We start from the raw sequence: 19,463 nt of genomic DNA on the forward strand, positions 1-19,463 counted from the left end.
AGCTCTAAGTTTACAAATTAAGTAGCAGTTAAAAATTATTTCTTTCAAAAGAAACATGAGATGTACAAATTTAGAGACTTCTCAGTTCCAAATGTCCATCTGGCTTATTTTTGCCTGACCTGTGGTAGACCTTTCCAAGTTCATATTGGTCTGATCAGCAACAGTCAGATACAATGTACCTCTTTTCCAATATAATGATGTCATTTTGGTCCTTTTTGATAATGAAAGTCAATAACCAATCAACCAGCACAGGAGGTTCTGGATCCAAGAGTAAGGCTGTTTTACTCACTTAATTTGAATAATCCAAAACTACTCTCCAAAATCACTGGATTTATTAATTCACATCTTGACCACCCATGAATTAGTGTGCCCATCTTTCATCAATCCCTCCAATATTGATTATTCATATTTTTTAAGTTTTATTGATTTTATGGGTGTGAGAGAAAACCTCAAGGATCATTGGTTTTCATTTATCTTATTGATTTGGGCAATTTTATTTTCATGTGGTTCTGAATAGTTTGGATTCTTTTTTGGAGAACAGCTTAAGCAATTATCCATATGGGAGTGAATTTTTGTTTTATATATTTCTATTTGTTTTCTACATATCTTGGATATCTGACCTTTACCATAAATATTACATATATGTATATTCCCAATGAATCCTTTCCTTCTTATCCTAGTTGCATCAGGAAATATTCTACTTAAATCAGTAGATACATAATGTTCTGGCTACTTGGATTTTCCTAAAGAAAAAACAGAGAGAATAAATGTAAGTACAGATGGTAACAGAGGTGATAAGTGACTTGAGACTAGTACCTGAAGTAGAAAACATGCTAATCAAAGTATGATTTCCTAGTCAACCCCAAGTTTGATAAAAAGAGAATAATTATAATTCAATTTTATCAATTTTGTGTTAGAACCAACATGGAGCTAGATTGATTTTGTTTGTTTATTAGTTCATTTGCTTATTTGTTTGTTTTTTAAGCAGAGGGATAGTGTACCCCAATTGGCATCAGAACTAAAGCTTGATTTACCATAATAATCATTAATCAAGCAATTTTCTGATTATTTGTCATACCATACTCTCCCCAACCTCACAAAAATTCAGTGTGTCAGAAACCATCTCAAGTGCAGACAATCAATAATAGCTAGGTTGCAATAGCATAGCCATATTTTTTTCTGAGTTTTCCTCATCTCTGAAAGATGCACAAGAAGGTGTTCTTGCCCCCCAACATACACACAGACTCACACTTTTCACCTTTTCTCTTGTTTCTTACTTTACAAGGGCTTCTACAGTAACTTACTAGGTTTAATTGCCTGGAAAGAGGTAGAAATATCTTGTCATGGATAGTCTTTCAATGGTGGGCATTTGGGCCTTAACTTTGGGAGTTTCAAATGCATTCTGAACCTAAAGGAAAAAAAAATATTTCAAGGTAGTCATCTTATCAGAGAAAAAAGAGAGGAGAAAGTTGTAGCATAAAATAAGATGGAACAGCTGAGCTTATAGATATTTATATGATCACATGGGTCCTTAGCATAATATCCTACCTCCCTATTAGGCATCATTTCCTTAGTACAATGTCTTTACTTTACAGTTCTTCAGCCCCTCTCCTGATAATCTAAGCCCTAAACCTAACCACCAATGATATTTTAGGACCTGAATCACTCAGATACTGCCCTCAAACACAAGACTATTATTCCTTACAATGACCTAACTTCAGAGAAACCAATTCCTAGATATTCTGATACATGCCCATGACCTTGACTTCTAAGGTAGTGACCTTTTGAATATTTTTTTCACCAAAGAATCTTATTCTCAAGTCCTCTCACTCTTCCTACCCTCCTTCTCAGGTCCTGACCAATGAGATTCTGAATTGTTCTCAAATGGTGATACCAAATATCTAATCAGAGTCTGTCCCTGAAAATCCTAACCTTGGGAATTTATTTACCAGAATTAACTGAAACCATAATTCTTTTCAATACATATATACCTTAATGACTTTACTTCTAGAGTTTTACCCATATCTCCTTGATGTGAGATCTTGAACTATTTTATTTCCCCATAAAATTAGATATAGATAGAGATAGATAGAGATAGAGAAAGAGATAGAGATAGAGATGTGTATATAGATAGAGATTGAGATTAAGATATAGATATATAGTTACAAATATTAAATGTATTCTGGTCTACTATTATCTAATTATCATTTTATAAATATAAAGTATATAAATACATTTTCTTTGTTCCTTTCTTTCTTTCTTCCTTCCCTTCCCTTCTTTTTATGAGAGGGCCTTAGTCTATCTACATAGCTCCTGGTACAGTACCAATAAATGATTGTTTACTCTGGATGTCAACAACTTTGGTATTGGTTAATTTAAGTTGTCACTAACCAGCTGTGTAATGTAGCTGAAAGCAAGTAAACTCTAAGGGACTCATATTCTTATCTATAAATATTAAAGAATTCTAATAGAAATAGGAAGAGGGGGCAAAATATGTATTGCTCTGGCAAGAGGCATTTTTAGAACCTTGCTATATGGAAAAAAAACAATCTGGGTAAATGAAAAACAGATAAGCATCCACTGATAAATTTAGAATAGCTCAGCTCACATAGGGAAAGAATCTCAGAATCAAAAAAAGTCATATGTGGAGAATAAGCAACAATGTCTACGATTCAGTGTGATGATCATATGTTGGTACTGCAATAAGTTCTCTAAAGATTCTCCTTTTTCATTACTTCTGCATTGTTCTCTCCCTATTCCCCAGTTTATATAACTCCTAACAATGACCTCAGTCCTCTTAACTTTCACAAATGTGATGCTTATTCCTACCCTATCCAACAAATATTTATCAGACAGTTAATACATGAATGGAGCTATTTGATATGCTCTGTGGATATAAAGATGCTTTTTTTGTGAGGCAATTGAGGTTAAGTGACTTGCCCAGGGTCACACAGCCAGTAAGTGTTAAGTGTCTGAGGCCGGATTTGAACTCAGGTCCTCCTGACTCCAGAGCCAGTGCTCTATCCACTAAAGATGCTTTTTTTTTAAAGCAAATAGTTCCTTCCATCAAGAAGTTTCCAATCTAATAGGAGAAAAATAATGCATAAATTGGTAAAAGAATAAAATTTATAATGTGATCAGCAAAAGGAAAGAGCAAGATAAAAATGTAAGAAATATTGAGGAGGAAGAGATCATTGTCAATTTCAGGGGAAGAGGAAGGGTTCATGGACAACTTGTTTTGTGAGCTGTGCTTTGAAGGAAAGGAAATATTCCAACTAGCAGAAATGTTGAAAGCAGGGAGAGGGACCATTTGTCTCCTTGTGCTATTCTTCCTTCTCCTTGGAATGTCCTATCTCCCTTACTTAGCCAATCTACCTACTGTTCCTTCATGAAGCTTTCCCTCACTAACCATATCTCAAAGTGATATTTTTCTTGTATTACACACTTGATAATCTGTATCAGACAATCTTGTACAAGTTTACACTCTGTCCCACATTGCTGTCTTACTGGTTTATAAATATATGTTCATCCCCCTAATATCCTTGATTGGGACTTTAAATTCCATGACAATAGGTTTTTATGTTCCTTTCCCTAATAAAGTAGATAGATAGATTGTAAGTAAATATTTTCAAATAGGTGAGCAAATGAATGAAAGAGGCCAATGAGAGGGGTCTTACCTTTCGGAAGATTCCTTCTATGTGGCAACACCAAGAATATTGTTGGAAACAATGGATGAGCTCTGTAATGAAGACAGAGCCATTTTCAATGTCTCTCCAAGAAACATTATCTAAAAAGAAAAGAGATTTTAACATTCAGGGCCATGGGCCTCACCTAGGCAAAGTGATATTGGGAGACACAACTCAGAGATTTTTAGAGGTGATAAGGTGGCACAGTGGACAGAGAGGTGGGCCTGAAGTCAGGAAAACTTGAATTCAAAAGTGGCCTCAAACACTTTCTAGTTTCATGACTCTTGAGAAATTATTTCACCTCAGTCTGCCTCCATTTCTTCAAATCTAAAATGCGGATAATAACAGTACCTACCTCACCTAGTTGTCATGAAGATTAAATGAGATAATGTTAGTTAAAGTACTTAGCATAGTACCTGCAACATAGTACTGAGTATATAAATGCTTATTGCCTTCTTTTCCTTTCCCTTCTTCCATTGGATTTGAGAAGAAAAGCACCAACCATATCTCAAAGCTCCTGAGGCCAGATTTGAAATGAGGTACTCCTGAATCCACTAGCTGCCTCCAAGCTGCCCCATCTAATATAATTTCAAAAACGGATCTCCTATCCACAGTTAGGTTGTAAACTCTGTAGGCAACAGTACAAACATAAATACGTGTACTGTGTAAGCGTGTATATATGTATGCATGCACATATGTGCATCGTGGCTATGAAATGCAAATATGCATGTGTAGACATATAGATACATGTTTGTGTGTATATATATATATATATATATATATATATATATATATATATATATATATCTCCTTCACTATTTATCAAATGACTGATATATCACTTTAAAAAGAGGGCATGCAAGAATGATATCTGGATCATTTGGTACTCAGATATGTGTAATATGGCAGAAAAATATGGGACCAGCAGAAAAGATCTATGGAAACTAGATCTATTTCAGGTGGTTATTTTTTCATTCCGTAAAAATCCTAAGGTTTTCCATTCTGCCACAAGTAGGTTGGATCTGGTGTGCAATGACATTCGAGGATCAATAACTTACGTGGAGTTGAGGAGCAGAATGTAATGAAGTCCTTTTCTAAATGGGTCTTCTGGACAGAGTCTTCCTCCAAGACTTGAAGGTAACTTGGGCTGTCTTCAGCAATTTCTGGGGAATCACTCACCCACACATGACCACGGTTCACTGAGTAAAAAGAAAATTCATTGTTTGTACCATCTCTCCCTTTTTCACAGTGCTGCGGGTGTGTTTTTCTTTTTTTATTATTATCCCCCCAAACATAAGACCCACGAGGAAATTGAGGAAAATGAGGGGATTAGGACATCAAGAGGTTAATTGTGGGAATTGAGTGAATTAAACTGACTCCCAACTTTGTGACTCAATTCTGGACCTAGTTCAGTTCCCTTTCCATTCAATTATGGTTCTAGTCCAACTTCTATCTTGTGAGAAAACTTGATTCAATTGTAGGAATTGGGAGAAAATTTTATTGCATTTTTTTAACCTATCCTTGCATGACTAGAAAGCTGGAATACACCTACCTGCTATTTAGGGACCCTTAACTAAGGACCTAGGAATCTGATTAGACCCAAATATTGATGCAAGGAGTTTTCTCATGATTGTATATCTCAAGAAACCCAGATGTCTTGTCTGAAAACTAGCCCCATACTAATCAATCAGTTATTGTTTCCATATTCCTTTGATTGTTGCCAGACATATGAGGATAGCAGGACTCCTCTTTTTCTGAATTCAGGGAATTGCACATGTTCACTCTCACTCTCCCAACTTAAAAAGCCCCCAATCTTCCATTCACTTAGAAATCAGATTACCTAATGTTGTATTATCTCCTTTTAATTAATTGGCCTTATTTACATAATTGTTTCTAATATATAAAAGTCTGTCTCCCTCTATAATCACGGTCTAGCTCTAAGCTGAGAGTAATGTGCCTGGTCCTGATTTGTTTGATAATTACCATAAATTGCTTAATAAATTTATATACTTGGAAGATTGAACCTTTGTTTTCTCCATAAGGTCATCTTTCATGTACCACAACCAGGACTATTTTCTTCCACCATTGTCTAATAAATTTATAGCTCTTAAGTTGGAAGAGATATTATAGGTCATTTAACTTAACCCTCTGATTTTAAAAATAATGAAACTGAGGCCACAGAGAAATTAAGGGCCTATTCCACAGTAAGTGGGAAACAATATTTGGATTCAGGTCCCTTCTCCAAAAAATGCTACTCTTTTGAATGGATCACATTACTCTTATTTAAAGAATCATTCCACAGGGTAAACTGTATCAATTTTGAGTGTTAGACTTTTAGAACTGGAAGTTATTCAGTACCTAAAGAGGAGGAAGACAACCTTTTGATAGGAGATAGATCCTGAGGCACAGAATTTCAGAGTGCTTCTCTAGTCTGATCAATATGTGACCAAAAATACCTTCTAAATCACCAATAAGTGGCAATGTAACCTCGACCTTAGTACTCCCAGGAAGAAGGAAGTCACTCCCTCTGCCCCCTTTCCATTTTTGTACATCTCTTATTTTTAGGAAAGTTTTGGTTTTTCATGTGCCCCCTCAACATCAAGCTTTAAAATGCTCTCTTCTAACATGTGTCCCCAGAGGGGAAAAAAAATAACCTACCAACAGCCCATAATGGTTGTCCATTAAGGTAAATTTCTTTCTTTCTTTCTTTCTTTCTTTCTTTCTTTCTTTCTTTCTTTCTTTCTTTCTTTCTTTCTTTCTTTCTTTCTTTCTTTCTTTCTTTCTTTCTTTCTTTCTTTTTCTTTTTCTTTTTTTTGCAGGACAATGAGGGTTAAGTGACTTGCCCAGGGTCACACAGCTAGTGTCAAGTGCCTGAGGCCAGATTTGAACTCAGGTCCTCCTGAATCCAGGACCAGTGCTTTATCCACTGTGCCACCTAACTGCCCTAAGGTAAATTTCTAATGAATTCTATATAGAAAATTGTATATTATTAATTTCTATTTTACTAGGGATTAAACCCAAGATTGGCACTTTCCAGCTATCACCCTCAATAGGGAAAGAAACTAACACTATTTTCTTTCAATATCAGGAAACTATCTGGATGTTAATCAGAGTAATCAAACATAGTACTCACCCCCACGGCAAGCCTGAATTATAATGACCTTGGGTTTGTCTTTCAGATTCAAACAATTCTTTGTGTTTAAAGTTCTGAATATGGTGTCATAAGCAAGCACATCTGGGTTCTTACTGTGATGATTTTTCCCACAAATTCCATCCAGAATACCATGAGACATGAACACAACAAAAGTGCTATCAGATGATTTGTGCTCTGGGCGGGCAGCAAACTCCTTCAGGGCTGACTCCATTTCCTAGGAAAAATGAACAAGTCACTCACTTGGAACATAAAGTCTACTTCAGTAGTAACCTATTAACATTAGGTAATACAATCATGGCCTTCAAAACAATTAAGCCTTGTTGTACAAAATGCATTATCATAGATTTTTACTGGATCTCACATATTTTCATTTCCTCTTTTCTTTAATTAAACATATGTGTGTATATATGTGTATTTATATACACATGCATATGTACATGTATAACACACATTCTCTTTATATAAAATATTCATACATACATATATATGCACATACTTAATATGTATAAGGAATTATGTTATACAATGAGTATATAAAGAGGAAAATGACGCAGTTTCTGACTTCTATTTTTTTCTTCTATAAAATTAATTCCTGACCAAATGATGTCTAAGGTTCTCTCCAACACTAAATCTATGATCTTATGTTCTAATGAAGAAACTATAATATAAATATAGTTAATGATGATGAAACTAATTGTGGGGACCAATTTTTAATTGGGGAGTGTTAGCTGAGTGGCTCGCCACAATATTGGGCCAAGGAAGGAGACCGGCAGCCTCCCTCAAAACAGAACAGGATTTATTTTAACAAGAATTAACTTTAAAAAAAAAAAAAAGCACAAACAGGATCAGTAGGATCAAGGGAAAGGAAATAAACTGGGGAAAGGGAAATTATACAGTCTGAAAAAATACCACCGCCCAGGAATCAGCTGAGAATATGCAGTAGAACTCCTGTCACCTTCCAGCCTCCAGCTACAATGCCCAATTCTCCTCCCCCAATCCCAGAAAAACCCCAAACAGCCCCAGCCAATGGGATGGCCTCTCTGACAGTCACATGACTGCCCTCACTAGGTTTCCAATCATTATAATTTTGCCAGGCCCATGTAGGCATCAGCAAATAGTGATGATATGAGGTGCCAGTGCCATGGCCATGGCTACAACCAGTGGGTGGAGCACCATGCAGTTTGTGGAGCCCCAGGCATAAAAACCTCAAATAACAATGAATTCTTTACATAATAAAAATAGCAATAAAGAGCTAGCAATCACATAGAACTTTAAGATTTGTGAAACACTTCACGAAGATACTTTCATTTTATCTTCACAACAAATGTGGGACAAAGGTGGTTATTATTATTATTATTATTATTATTATTATTACCATTTTTACAAAGGAGTAAATAAAGGTAAACAGAGGTTAAGTAACTTGCCCACAGCCACAGAGCTAGTAAGTTTTTAAAGCTGATTTGAACTCAGGTTTGCCTGATTTCAAGTCCAGTGTTCTTTCCACAGTGTCATCTAGCTAAAAGGTCGAATAAAACAATGACAAAGGAGAGAGCCATTAAAAGGAAAAAGAAACATTTTCAGCTTGAGGATTTTTCTTTATCTGTCATCTTTTCCTTTTCCTCAATAATAAATTCAGAAGTAATCAATTAAACTTATTTAATTTTGTATTTCTACTTCCCAGTAGATATACTATTGAAACTGACTTTGAAGCTGGAATGTAGAATTGCAAAATGTAAAGTTTTATGAAAGACATAAAATATGATTAACCCTGCCCTTTTTCTTTATGACAATGTCATCTTTGAATCTACCCACCTTTCAAAATCAGACAAATGCACAATTGTGTATAAATTAGTAGGGGCCAAGTAAAATGATTAGCATCATTGACATGGCATCTTTTTATGCATTAGGGAAGTAACCAGTAGACAGGGAGAAATCAAAGAGAAGCAAGAAAGTGAACATGATAGAGGGGAAAATATGCTAGAGAAAATTGAATAGAATGGTATCCCTTGTGCACACAGAAGGGTTAACCTTGTCAAGAAGGGTCACCAAATAATGTAGGAAAGTGCCGAAGGAGGATTAAACAAAAGCAGCAGGCATCTTGGTAATATGAGTTGAGAAGGAAAGGAGGTGAGTGAGCTCTTGTTGAATGACCTAAATTTTTTCAGTAACATTTTAGGCAAGGTTTTCAACTAAGAGAGTTAGAGAAGGATGAACCATGGGAGGTCTGAAGAGGATTAAAAAGATATAGAAAAGATGCTGTGATAAGTAGAAGAGTGAGTTAATTAGAGAGGTGTAAAAGGATTGCCTATAGCAGTGAGGGTCTATTTCAAGTTATATAATATGAATTTGTAGTAAACTCAGTCAGCATGATTTTGTGATTTTGAGACTAAGGAAAAATTAGGGGGAAAATAAAATCCAATAAAATTATGAAAAGAAAGTTAACCAATTGTGAAAAGGGATACAAAATCTAAATGAAGAAAAAACTCCTTGCAAATCAAAACTGGGCAAGAAGAATCATATTATAACACACCAAGAAACAATATAACTAGAAAAAGTAGAAAATAATCTGAAACATCTCATTAGAAAAAAATTGATCTTGAGAATAGATCAAGGAAAGACAATATAAAAATTGCCAGACTACCTGAAAGTTGTGACCAAAAAAAAATTTGGAGATATTTTTACAAGAAATTAAGCAAAATTGCCCATAGGTTTTAGAATAGAAAGGTAAAGTAGAAATAGAAAAAGAAAACTGTCATTCACCACCTGAAAAATATCCCAGCAGAAAAACTTATAGGAATTTCATAGCCAAGTTTCAAAGCTCCTACATTAGGCAGAAACAATGGTAAGCAACAAGAAAAAAAATACTGAAGAAATACAATCTGGATTTCACAAGACCTAGCAGCTTCTATTCTAAATCACACACATCTTGGAACATTATATTTTAAAGAGAAAAAGAGCTGGGGTTTTGTCTAAGAATAACTTACCAAGCAAAGTTGTGTATAATCCTCAATGGAAAAAACAAAAACAAAAGCAAACAAACAAACAAACAAAACCAATGTATATTTGATGAACTGAAAGACTTTCAGGTATTTGTGACAAGAAGACCAGAACTCAATGAAAAATTCTATATAAAATAGAAGAAATATAAAGAAAACATTAAAGACTAATTATAAGGCACTCATTAAGGTCAAACTTTTTACTTATTACATATATGCAAAGGTTTCTTAAGATTGCCATCATTACTAAGGCAGCTTGAAAGAAAGCTTAGGGTTGAGTTGTATATGATGGGGTGATTTTAAAAAACAAAGTTGGGTAGGAAGTAGTAAAAGGGAGCAATTAATTATCTTATAAAGTGGGTATGAAAGGAAAAACTACAGAGGAAGCAGATAAGGGTAGAAGGCTGGTAATGGAATCTTACTCTCTCTGTTGAAGAGGAAACAACATCTGAAGAGAAGTAGAAGTCTTCTGAACATGCAGAGAGATGAGAAAACTGGGGGATAAAGTGGTAGAGGGACTTATAGAAGGGTGTGTAGATTGGGATTATGGAGAGTAGGGGGATAGGATGAGGTCAAGACTCTTGGAGGGGTGGGTGAAATAGGGAGTAAGGGTGAGACTAACGGAATAACAGGGATAGGTAACAGGATAAAGTAACAGAGATAAGGGGGAAAAAGAGGCTGAGAAAGAAAATAATGAATACAAACTATTTGGAGAGAAATTCACAAACAGTAATTATAACTTCGAATGTGAATGGGATGTTTATATTAGCTCTCTGTGGTAGCAAATAACTGGCAATTGGAGGGATATCCATCAACTGGGCAATGGCTGAACAAGTTGTGGTGTATGGTTGTGATGGAATACGACTGTGCTATAAGAAATGATGAGCTCAATGATCTTAGAAAGGCATAGAAAGACTTTCAGGAAATGGAGAAGAGCAAAACGAGCAGAATCAAGATTCTGTATACAATAATAATAATATTATTTTAAGAACAACTTGATCGACTAAGTCATTTCGCCTATTTTAAATACAAAATTAAAAATAATATATATGAAGAGAAAAGCTTTGTATCCACAGAATCAATAAATAGAAGTATATATAAAATAATTACACATATATATTATATATATAAGTATATTGTTAAGGCTAAAATTCTAGCTAAACTGTCTAAAATATCTAATGAGTGGTCGCCAATAAATTATAAGCTTTAGCAAGAGTTAGACTTTTAAGCATTTATTAAGAAGAATAAGAATTTGGTAAAGAGAGAGAAAAAGGCCTAGATTCCTATCTATTAAAGGGAGAGCACATTTCTAGCTCCCTTCTCCGCCAGAGTCCAGAGGAAAGAGAGTGAGACCGAGCGCCAGTCTCTTCCTTCCTCCTCCCACTAGTCCGCGTCACTTCCTGAAGCCTGGTCTTGCCCTCAAAGACTTTTGCTTCATGGGCAGAACTCTTCTACAGTAAGTCTCCAGCAGGTGGCGTCATTTCAATCGTTACAATATATGTGTGTATGTATATATATATGTAAATGTGTGTACAGATCTACACATAAACCTATTTGTATCTAATGGCAGCCATCTCTAGGATGGGGGAGGGAGAGGGAAGAAAAAAGGGGAAAATAAATTTACATGATAACTTTACTATATATTGAAAATAGCAAGTTGTACATAATTGTATAAGGAGCTAAAATTCTAGCTCTACTATCTAAAATCTAATGAGTGGTCACCAATAAATTATAAGCTTTAGCAAGAGTGTTTAAGTGTTTAAGTATTTATTAAAGAGCATTAGGATCAGAGAGAAAGGTAAAAATCTAACTATTTCTAAGAGACCCCATCATGTGACCCACCATGGCAAGGTCAGGAACCAAAAGACCAAGAAGCCCTCTGCCAGCATCTGCTTCCTACTTCGTGTCCTTCTCCCAGAAATGGGAGGCTCCTTAAGTTGATTGGCTGGTAGCTTTGATAGACAGTACCCATGAGCAAACATCACTTCCTGATGCCAAGGAATTGACCACATGGCTTGCCCTCAGACACCTTCACCTCATGGTGGAGTTTTCCTACAGTAGCTCTCCAACAGGTGGCATCATTCCAATCATTACAAATGATTTAAAGTTTCATGTGCAATCATCTCTTTTATCATAGTATGTTGTGGATATACTGGTTTTATTCTAGAAGTTAATAATAAAATAAATACATACATAAAGTTCTCTAGTATGAGGGCAGGAATGGAGGATAAGAGAAAAGTTGTGTACTAAGCACTGAGGTCATTGAGGGCAATGTCCCAAAGGTCACATTACCAGAATTCTGAATGGATGGTAAATATGGATTTAGTAACCTTCAAAGGAGGACAGGTTATTGAATGATGGTGATAAAGAGAAAACCTGAAAGTATAATATGGAGCAAGCAATATTCCAACTCTTCCATCTCTATCAGTGAATTTTTAATCTAACTACTTCTGTACTTCCAATGTCTCCCTCATCCTCCAAAAAAAAACCCTCACTTGATCAATTCATCCCCATTAGTTATCCTATATCTCTACTACACTTTGCAGCTAAACTTCTAGAGAAGTCCATCTATAATAGTTATTTCCATTCCCTTTCCTCTCACTCTCTTCTTAATGATCTATAGTCTGGCTAATGATATCGACTGAAATGACTGATTTCAAACTTGCTAGTTTTCTCTTAATTGCCAAACCAAAAGCCTTTTCCTCAATTTTCTTCCTTCTAGATTTCTCTGCAGCCTCTGACAACACTGATCAGTCTCTTCTTCCTATTCTCTTCCCTCTAGGTTTTCATGACACTACTCTCTCCTGGTTCTCATAGTACCTATCTGATGACCCCCTTCCCTGCCTCTCTTCCTGGTTCATCATCTAAGTCATTCCTGCTAATCTGAGTGACCCCCAGGTCTTTAGTTTGTGCCCTCTTCTTTCCCCTCTCTAATATTTCATTTGGTGATCTTATCATCTCCCATGGATTCAATCACAGTTTTTATGGTGATGATTCTCAAATTTACTTATCCAGCCATGAATTCTCTGCTGTTGTCTAGTTTTGTATCTCCAACTGCCTGTTGGAATTTCAAACTGAATACATTTTTTATACATTAAGCTCAACATGTCCATAACTAAAATCATTAACTTTCCTCCCAAATTCTCCCATCTTCCTAAATTTACTATTATTGTGAAGGGTTCCATCATCATTCCAGATACTCAAGCTCACAACTTAAGTGTTATCTTCAACTACTCAATGTCTCTCACACAAGTATGTTTAATCTGTTGCCAAGGTCTGCTGATTTTAATTTCACTACCTTCTCTCCTCCAAAACTATCACCATTATGGTAAAGGAATTCATCAACTCAATGTCTGTACTATTGAAATAGCCTGCTGTTTATTATCCCTGTCAAAAATCTCTCTCCACTCCAGTCCATTCTCCAATCAGCTATCAAAGTGATCTTCATAAAGTACAGAGCTGAGCATGTCTCTCTGTCTCTCTGTCTGTCTCTCTGTCTCTCTCTCTCTATCTCTATCTCTCTGCCTCTCTGCCTACCATTCTACCTCTCTCTCTCCATTTTCCCTCAATAAATTCCAGTGGTTCCTTATTACCTCTTGCAAAACTAAAATTCTCTCATATTGAAAGCCTTTACTATCCTGTCCCCTCATTCTTACAGTCTTCTTATACCATGCCTCATTATGTTCTCTGCTATACAAGGACAGTGGCTTCATTGCCATTCCTTGAACAAGACATTTAATCATCTAACTGTAATTTTTCACTAATTTATACTTATGCATCAAATACTCTCTTCCTTATCTCTACCTCCTGACTTTTCTAGCTTCCTTCAACTCTCAAATAAAATCCTACCTTCTACCCAAAACCTTCCTGATCTGACTTAATTCTATATTCTTATTTCTATTTATTATTTCCAATTTATCCTGAACATAGCTTATTTGTTCATGGTTGTATGCATCTTGTCTCCCCCTTTAGACAACGATGTCTTTATGAATAGGTACTATTTTGTCTTTCTTTGTACTGCAAGTGCTTTGCACAGTATCAGGTACGTAGCAGGCACTTAATAAATATTTGCTGACTAACTGAATGATGTTAAAACTTTTGACATATTAAAAAATAGGATGTAATATATTTCTCCCAAATAACATCCAGAGGGGAGGATTCTACCCCCATCCTCAGGTAGTACATTCCAGAATGCAATTTGTGCTCTGCAAATACTACTTATTATTTTATTTTATTCATTCATGCCCTTATTTTGCTGCAATCACTTGTTGTACACCTTTTGATATTAAGTTTGTAAGATTAAGACACGTATAATTTAATTCTTTATTAGGAAAACTCATTACTATTACAATGGTTATTAAGCATACCTCTGAATGCATCATTTTTCAAATCTAGCTTTCTAATAGGTTTTCAATGGCATTTAAATGGAGTGAGTTCTCAAATAACTATTGTTGTTGTTTGTCCTTCATTCTCAAAGAGGACCATGACATTGGGAGGTGATGTAATGAGTTGTAGTGAATTGAATCTAAATGAGGAAGGGCTTTGCAAAATGACCAGCCTCACTTTCTCCTCCAGAGCCATCTTGGTCCAGTGGCAAGACATACATCAGGAGGACTGGAGATGTCCCCAGACATTTGAGGCAATTGGGGTTAAGTAGCTTTCCCAGGGTCACACAATTAGTTAGTGTCATATCTGGGGCCAGTTTTTGGTCTCAAGTCCTCCTGACTCCAGGGCAAGTGCTCTATCCACTGCACCACCTAGGTAGATTTATCTTGCTTCCATGGATATGTTTCTCAACCTTTTAGTATATGTGGTAGGATACAACAGTATTACAGTATTATTTTTCTATTTGGGGTTCTCTATTAATTCATATCACAATATATTAATAGAGTTCCTCATTTCCTCAGCAAAGACAGAATATCTAGGCCCACTAGACATAAAAAAATCCTCAAAACAACCTATAAAATCTTGGGATCTTCAGGAAACGAAAAAATGTTAATTCTTTCAAAATTGTTTTGAGAATTTTTTTATTTTTTTGTCTGAAAACTACCTGTTCATATCATTTCACCAGTTTTTAGTTGGATAATGACTTGCATTCTTATATTTTCCTCAGTTCTCTATTTATTTAAATAAATGAGGCCTTTCTCAGAAAAAACTTGCTGTATTCTTTCCCAGTTATGATTACTGTGTATTTCTATCCATCTTATTTTCCCATTTGTTGTTCACTTTCTCTCCTTTCACCCTATCCCTCCTATAAAAGCATTTTGATTCTGAACCCAGCACCACACCCACAATCTTCCTTCACTTCTATAAGTTCCTCACTTTTCTAGTCCACTTTCCCTACTACTTGTCTTTAAGGTAAGATAGATTTCCACACCCAACTGAATCTATATGTTATTTCCTCTTTGAGATGGTTCTGATGAGAGTAAGGTTCTAGAATTTTCCAGTACACATGCAGTCCAATCTCCCCCCTCCATTTTAAAACCTTTCAAATCTCTTTTATGTGAGCATCCATTCTACTTCTCTCTTGCCCCCTGCTTCCAGTAGATTCCTCTTTCTTACCCCTTAATTTTATTTTTAGAAATCATTCCAATGTAGTTATCTCTCTTTCTTACCTCTTAACTTTATATTTTTAGATAGATAACATCCCACCATAGTCAAATCATACCCATGTCCTCTGTCTATGCTGCTTTGAACTGCCTTAATGATAAAGTTTTTAGAATTAAAAAAATCATGTCATGTAGGAATATAAATAGTTTAAACTTACTGGATCCCTCATTATTTCTCTTTCCTATTTACTTTTCTTATGCTTCTCTTGAGTCTTGTATTTGAAAGCCAAAATATCTACTCAGATCTGGTCTTTTTATCAGTAATGGTTAAAAGTCCTCTATTTCATTAAATATCTATATCTTTGCCTCTGAAGGATTATACACACTTTCGATGGGTTGGTGATTCTTAGTTGTAATTCTAGACTCTTTGCCCTCCAGGATACTATATTCTAAGCCTTCTGATCTTTTAATATAGAAGCTGTTAAATATTGTATTATTCTGTCTGTGGCTCCACAGTATTTAAATTTTTTCTGATTGTTTACAATATTTTCTCCTTAACATGGGAGCTCTAGCATTTAGCTATAATATTCCTGAGAGTTTTTGTTTATTCATTTTAGAATTTCTTTCAGAAAATGATCAGTGAATACTTTCAGTTTCTATTTTACCCACTGATGTCTAGCCTTTTTAAAAAATCATTGTTTCAAGAAATCCAATAATACTTAACCTATCTCTCACTGATTTATTATCTAGATCAGTTATTTTTCCAAATGAAATATTTCTCATTTTCAACTATTTTTTCATTCTTTTGATTTTGTTTTATTGTTTCTTGATGTCTGATGAAGTCAATAGAAGCCAATTGCACAATTCTAATTTTTTAAGAATTATTTTCTTCAGTGAACTTTTGTACCTCCTTTTCCACTTGAACAATTCTGATTTTTAAGGCATTCTTCTCTTCACTGGAGTTTTGTGTCCCTTTTATGATTTTGCCTATTCTGTTCTTAAGGATCTGTTGTCATTGTTGTTATTTTGATTTTGTTTTATGGGGCATTGAGGGTTAAGCAACTTACCCAGGGTCACACAGCTAGTAAGTGTCAAGTGTCTGAGGCTGATTTGAACTCAAATTCTCTTGAATCAAGGTGTGTTGCTTTATCCACTGTGTCATCTAGTTGCCCCAAGGTATTATTTTTTTAATGTTTTTTTGTGCCTCCTTTATGAACCTGTTGACTCCTTTTTTACATGATTTTCTTATATTCCTTTCATTTCTTTTCCCAGTTTTTCCTTTATTCTCTTATTTGACTTTTAAATTTCTTTTTGAGCTCTTCCAGTGCTTGAAACTAATTTGCATTTTTCTTTAATGGGATGTAGGTGTTTTGACTTTTGCTCTCTTCTTCTGAATTTATGTTTTGAACTTCCCTGTCATCATAGGAACTTTCTATGATCAGGGTCTTTTTGTTGTTGTTGTTGTTGTTGTTTGTTCTTATTTCCATACTATTTCTTGGCCTTTAACTTTATATTATAATTGGGCTCTGCTCCTGAAATGGAGTATGACTACTTCAAACTTCAGGTTTTTCATACTCCTTTTTTCTGAGCTGGTTCCTGGAATATGTAAGTATTTAATTCTTCCATCATGGCATGATCTAAAGAAAGGTGTGGTCACTACTCCCCTGCTTTTTGCTTTGGTCAGTGAGTGACTACAGGTACTCTTTTCCATTTTCTATATTCTCCTTCTGGCCATTTGTTAAGCCCCTTTTCTGTCTGTGATCTGAGAGCTCCAGAAGCTGTTACTACTGACTGAGTCACCCCCAGTAGCTACTGCTCACTTGCTAGGATGTGGCTGTGCTTGTACAGTCTGCAATAGACAGTTCTCCATTCTCACTTCAGTGAGACAGGCCTTTCCTGACCACCTGGAAATTTATTTTATTCTTTTCTTGGTTCTGTTCATTCATTTTGAGGTATCATTTTAAATTTGCTGGGATGGGAATTTGAAAGAGCTCAAGCTATTCATTGCCTTTACTCCACCATATTTAATACTTCAATTTCTTCAATAAACTGACCCACTTTGAATATTTAGTACTCCAATCGTTAAACTGTTCTACTTGTTCTTTCAACATCAAAAATTCTAGGCAAGAATGCATTCAATAAAAATTGTTTCATATTTCAGATGCTTCTAAAAGTCTTTATTTGTTTTCTGAGGATAAATTAGCCTGCTTTGCAGCAATAATATGTAACTCCTTTCATTCATTTCTACTTTCTACTATACTCTCCTTTCTGACTTGTTTTAATTAATCATGTTTCCTAGTGCAAATAAGTGATTTTTCAAAGCCACCCTTCCCTACAACAATAACTGATGAAATATTTCTAATAGTCATCAGAATGCGATCATTAAGAATTATACTGTGTGGATGTTTCATTGGAGCAATATGCCTTTTTAAATAATACCAAGTTAAGAACACAATAAAAGAGAACAAAGAAAAACTCAATTTTGGCATGAAGTCCAACATTCAACTGAAAGAAAATTAACTGAAAGTAAGGAAACTAGATTAATTTGGTTCACTTGGTCAAGGTCAAATTTTCTGTCTATCTGCTATCAGCACACACAGGCATGATTACTGATATAAAAATAATTTTTAAAATCATATCAAAAGTATAGCTTATGCCAAATAATTGCCAAATCTCTACACTTACTCTGTAGTCATGTTGATTAAGTTCTTTCATTTTTATCTTACAAAATAACAGATTTGGAAGAGGAAATTAGAGGTCACCTAGTCCCACCAATTTGTTTGATATTTATGGGACCTGAAGCCCAGAGAGACTGAGTGGCATGCCCAAAGTCAAAGAGTTAGGGAGTGAAAAGGCATGAAACAGGTCATAATGGTCCTAAATAACTGAACTGATAGATCTCCTGTATAAGTTTACTGAGGTCCATACCTATGACCTCTGAACTCCTGTACTATAGATTTATAATGCAAGGGTCACTTAGTTCATATTATACTAACACATCGGAAATCTGGTTATTTTAGTAAAGTGGAGATTCAGAGGAAGAATAGATGATGGGCATTGGGCTTGGCTTAGTGATCTTGACATGGGAATGCTATTTTATAGGAAAGGAATTTGGGGCATTTAAAAAATAATTCCCTAATTAACCAAGTTAACCTGTAGCTATTTAAGGTAGTAGTATTAAAAGCCAGAAAGGGAATCACCTAAATAATGCTATAAATAAAAGTCTCCAATAATCAGGGATTCCTAGTTAACTAGAAATATTAGAGTCAGAGGAGACATACTTTCTCTTTGTCCTAGAATTTACCTTACTAGACATCAATTTCTTCTCTTAAGTTCCATATAAATACTGCAATCCTTATAGACTCAGAGAGTAGTTTCTCAAAGGTGAATGTGAACTGTTATCAAAATATGGTGGGTGTCGACTCTTCCAAAGAGAGTCAAATAGCCCATTGATAGTCTGAGTCATACTGTGTGCATGTGAATTGAATAGATTTAAAGCCCCAATTATACCTGTAGTGTAATCAGTTAAATTTATGGTAGGCCAATGAAACTGTATTCTAGTGGTACCCAGATCAAGAGTCTAGTATCTTCTAAGAGGGAAAGGGGCTTACCTCCGGCTCTTACCAAAGATGTGAGGTTCTTTAGCACATCCACACTGTATCCAAGCTCTTCAAGAAGGATTTTCATTCTTTCAATATCAAGTTCAGCCCCAGTCCTTTCAGAGAGATGTTCAAATTCTATATTACAGATGATGAGTGCCAACCGTGTACGGCCTTCCTTCTCCTTCACTGGGTATATCTACAAAGAAAAATATGTGGTGAGCTGAGGAAATCACTTTCCTTTCCCCTTCATTGCCCAATCAATGTGTACATGTTTAGATAATAAGAGTGCCTCTATCCATTGTCATTTCCCTTATGTCTTGAAAGAAGGTAATATTTCATTCTTTCTAGCTCATGGCTGTTGTCTATGAAAGAAAGCAATTAGTGTGGTAAAGAGGTATAGGCCTGAGGTATATGTAGGCACATGAGTATGTGTGTATAAACACACATACATACACACATAGATACATACATATAGA

The 19,463-nt window shown here is 35.3% G+C and overlaps 1 protein-coding gene across 1 annotated transcript in view; it reads right to left on the reverse strand.

The window, feature by feature from the left end:
- Positions 1 to 253: 253 nt before the first annotated feature.
- The window catches only part of LOC122748847 (caspase-13-like), a 36,450-nt gene continuing 17,240 nt past the window's right edge, over positions 254 to 19,463 (reverse strand). The window contains exons 4-9 of the mRNA XM_043994853.1: positions 19,010 to 19,183; positions 6,820 to 7,054; positions 4,745 to 4,885; positions 3,678 to 3,787; positions 1,305 to 1,408; positions 254 to 743 (exon numbers count right to left, since the gene is read on the reverse strand). Of these exons, the coding sequence (XP_043850788.1) occupies positions 1,310 to 1,408; positions 3,678 to 3,787; positions 4,745 to 4,885; positions 6,820 to 7,054; positions 19,010 to 19,183 (759 nt within the window). The 3' untranslated portion in view covers positions 254 to 743; positions 1,305 to 1,309. The remainder of the gene's footprint in view (positions 744 to 1,304; positions 1,409 to 3,677; positions 3,788 to 4,744; positions 4,886 to 6,819; positions 7,055 to 19,009; positions 19,184 to 19,463) is intronic.

The sequence above is a fragment of the Dromiciops gliroides genome, chromosome 3, assembly GCF_019393635.1.
Source record: "Dromiciops gliroides isolate mDroGli1 chromosome 3, mDroGli1.pri, whole genome shotgun sequence".
NCBI classification, from domain to species: domain Eukaryota; kingdom Metazoa; phylum Chordata; class Mammalia; order Microbiotheria; family Microbiotheriidae; genus Dromiciops; species Dromiciops gliroides.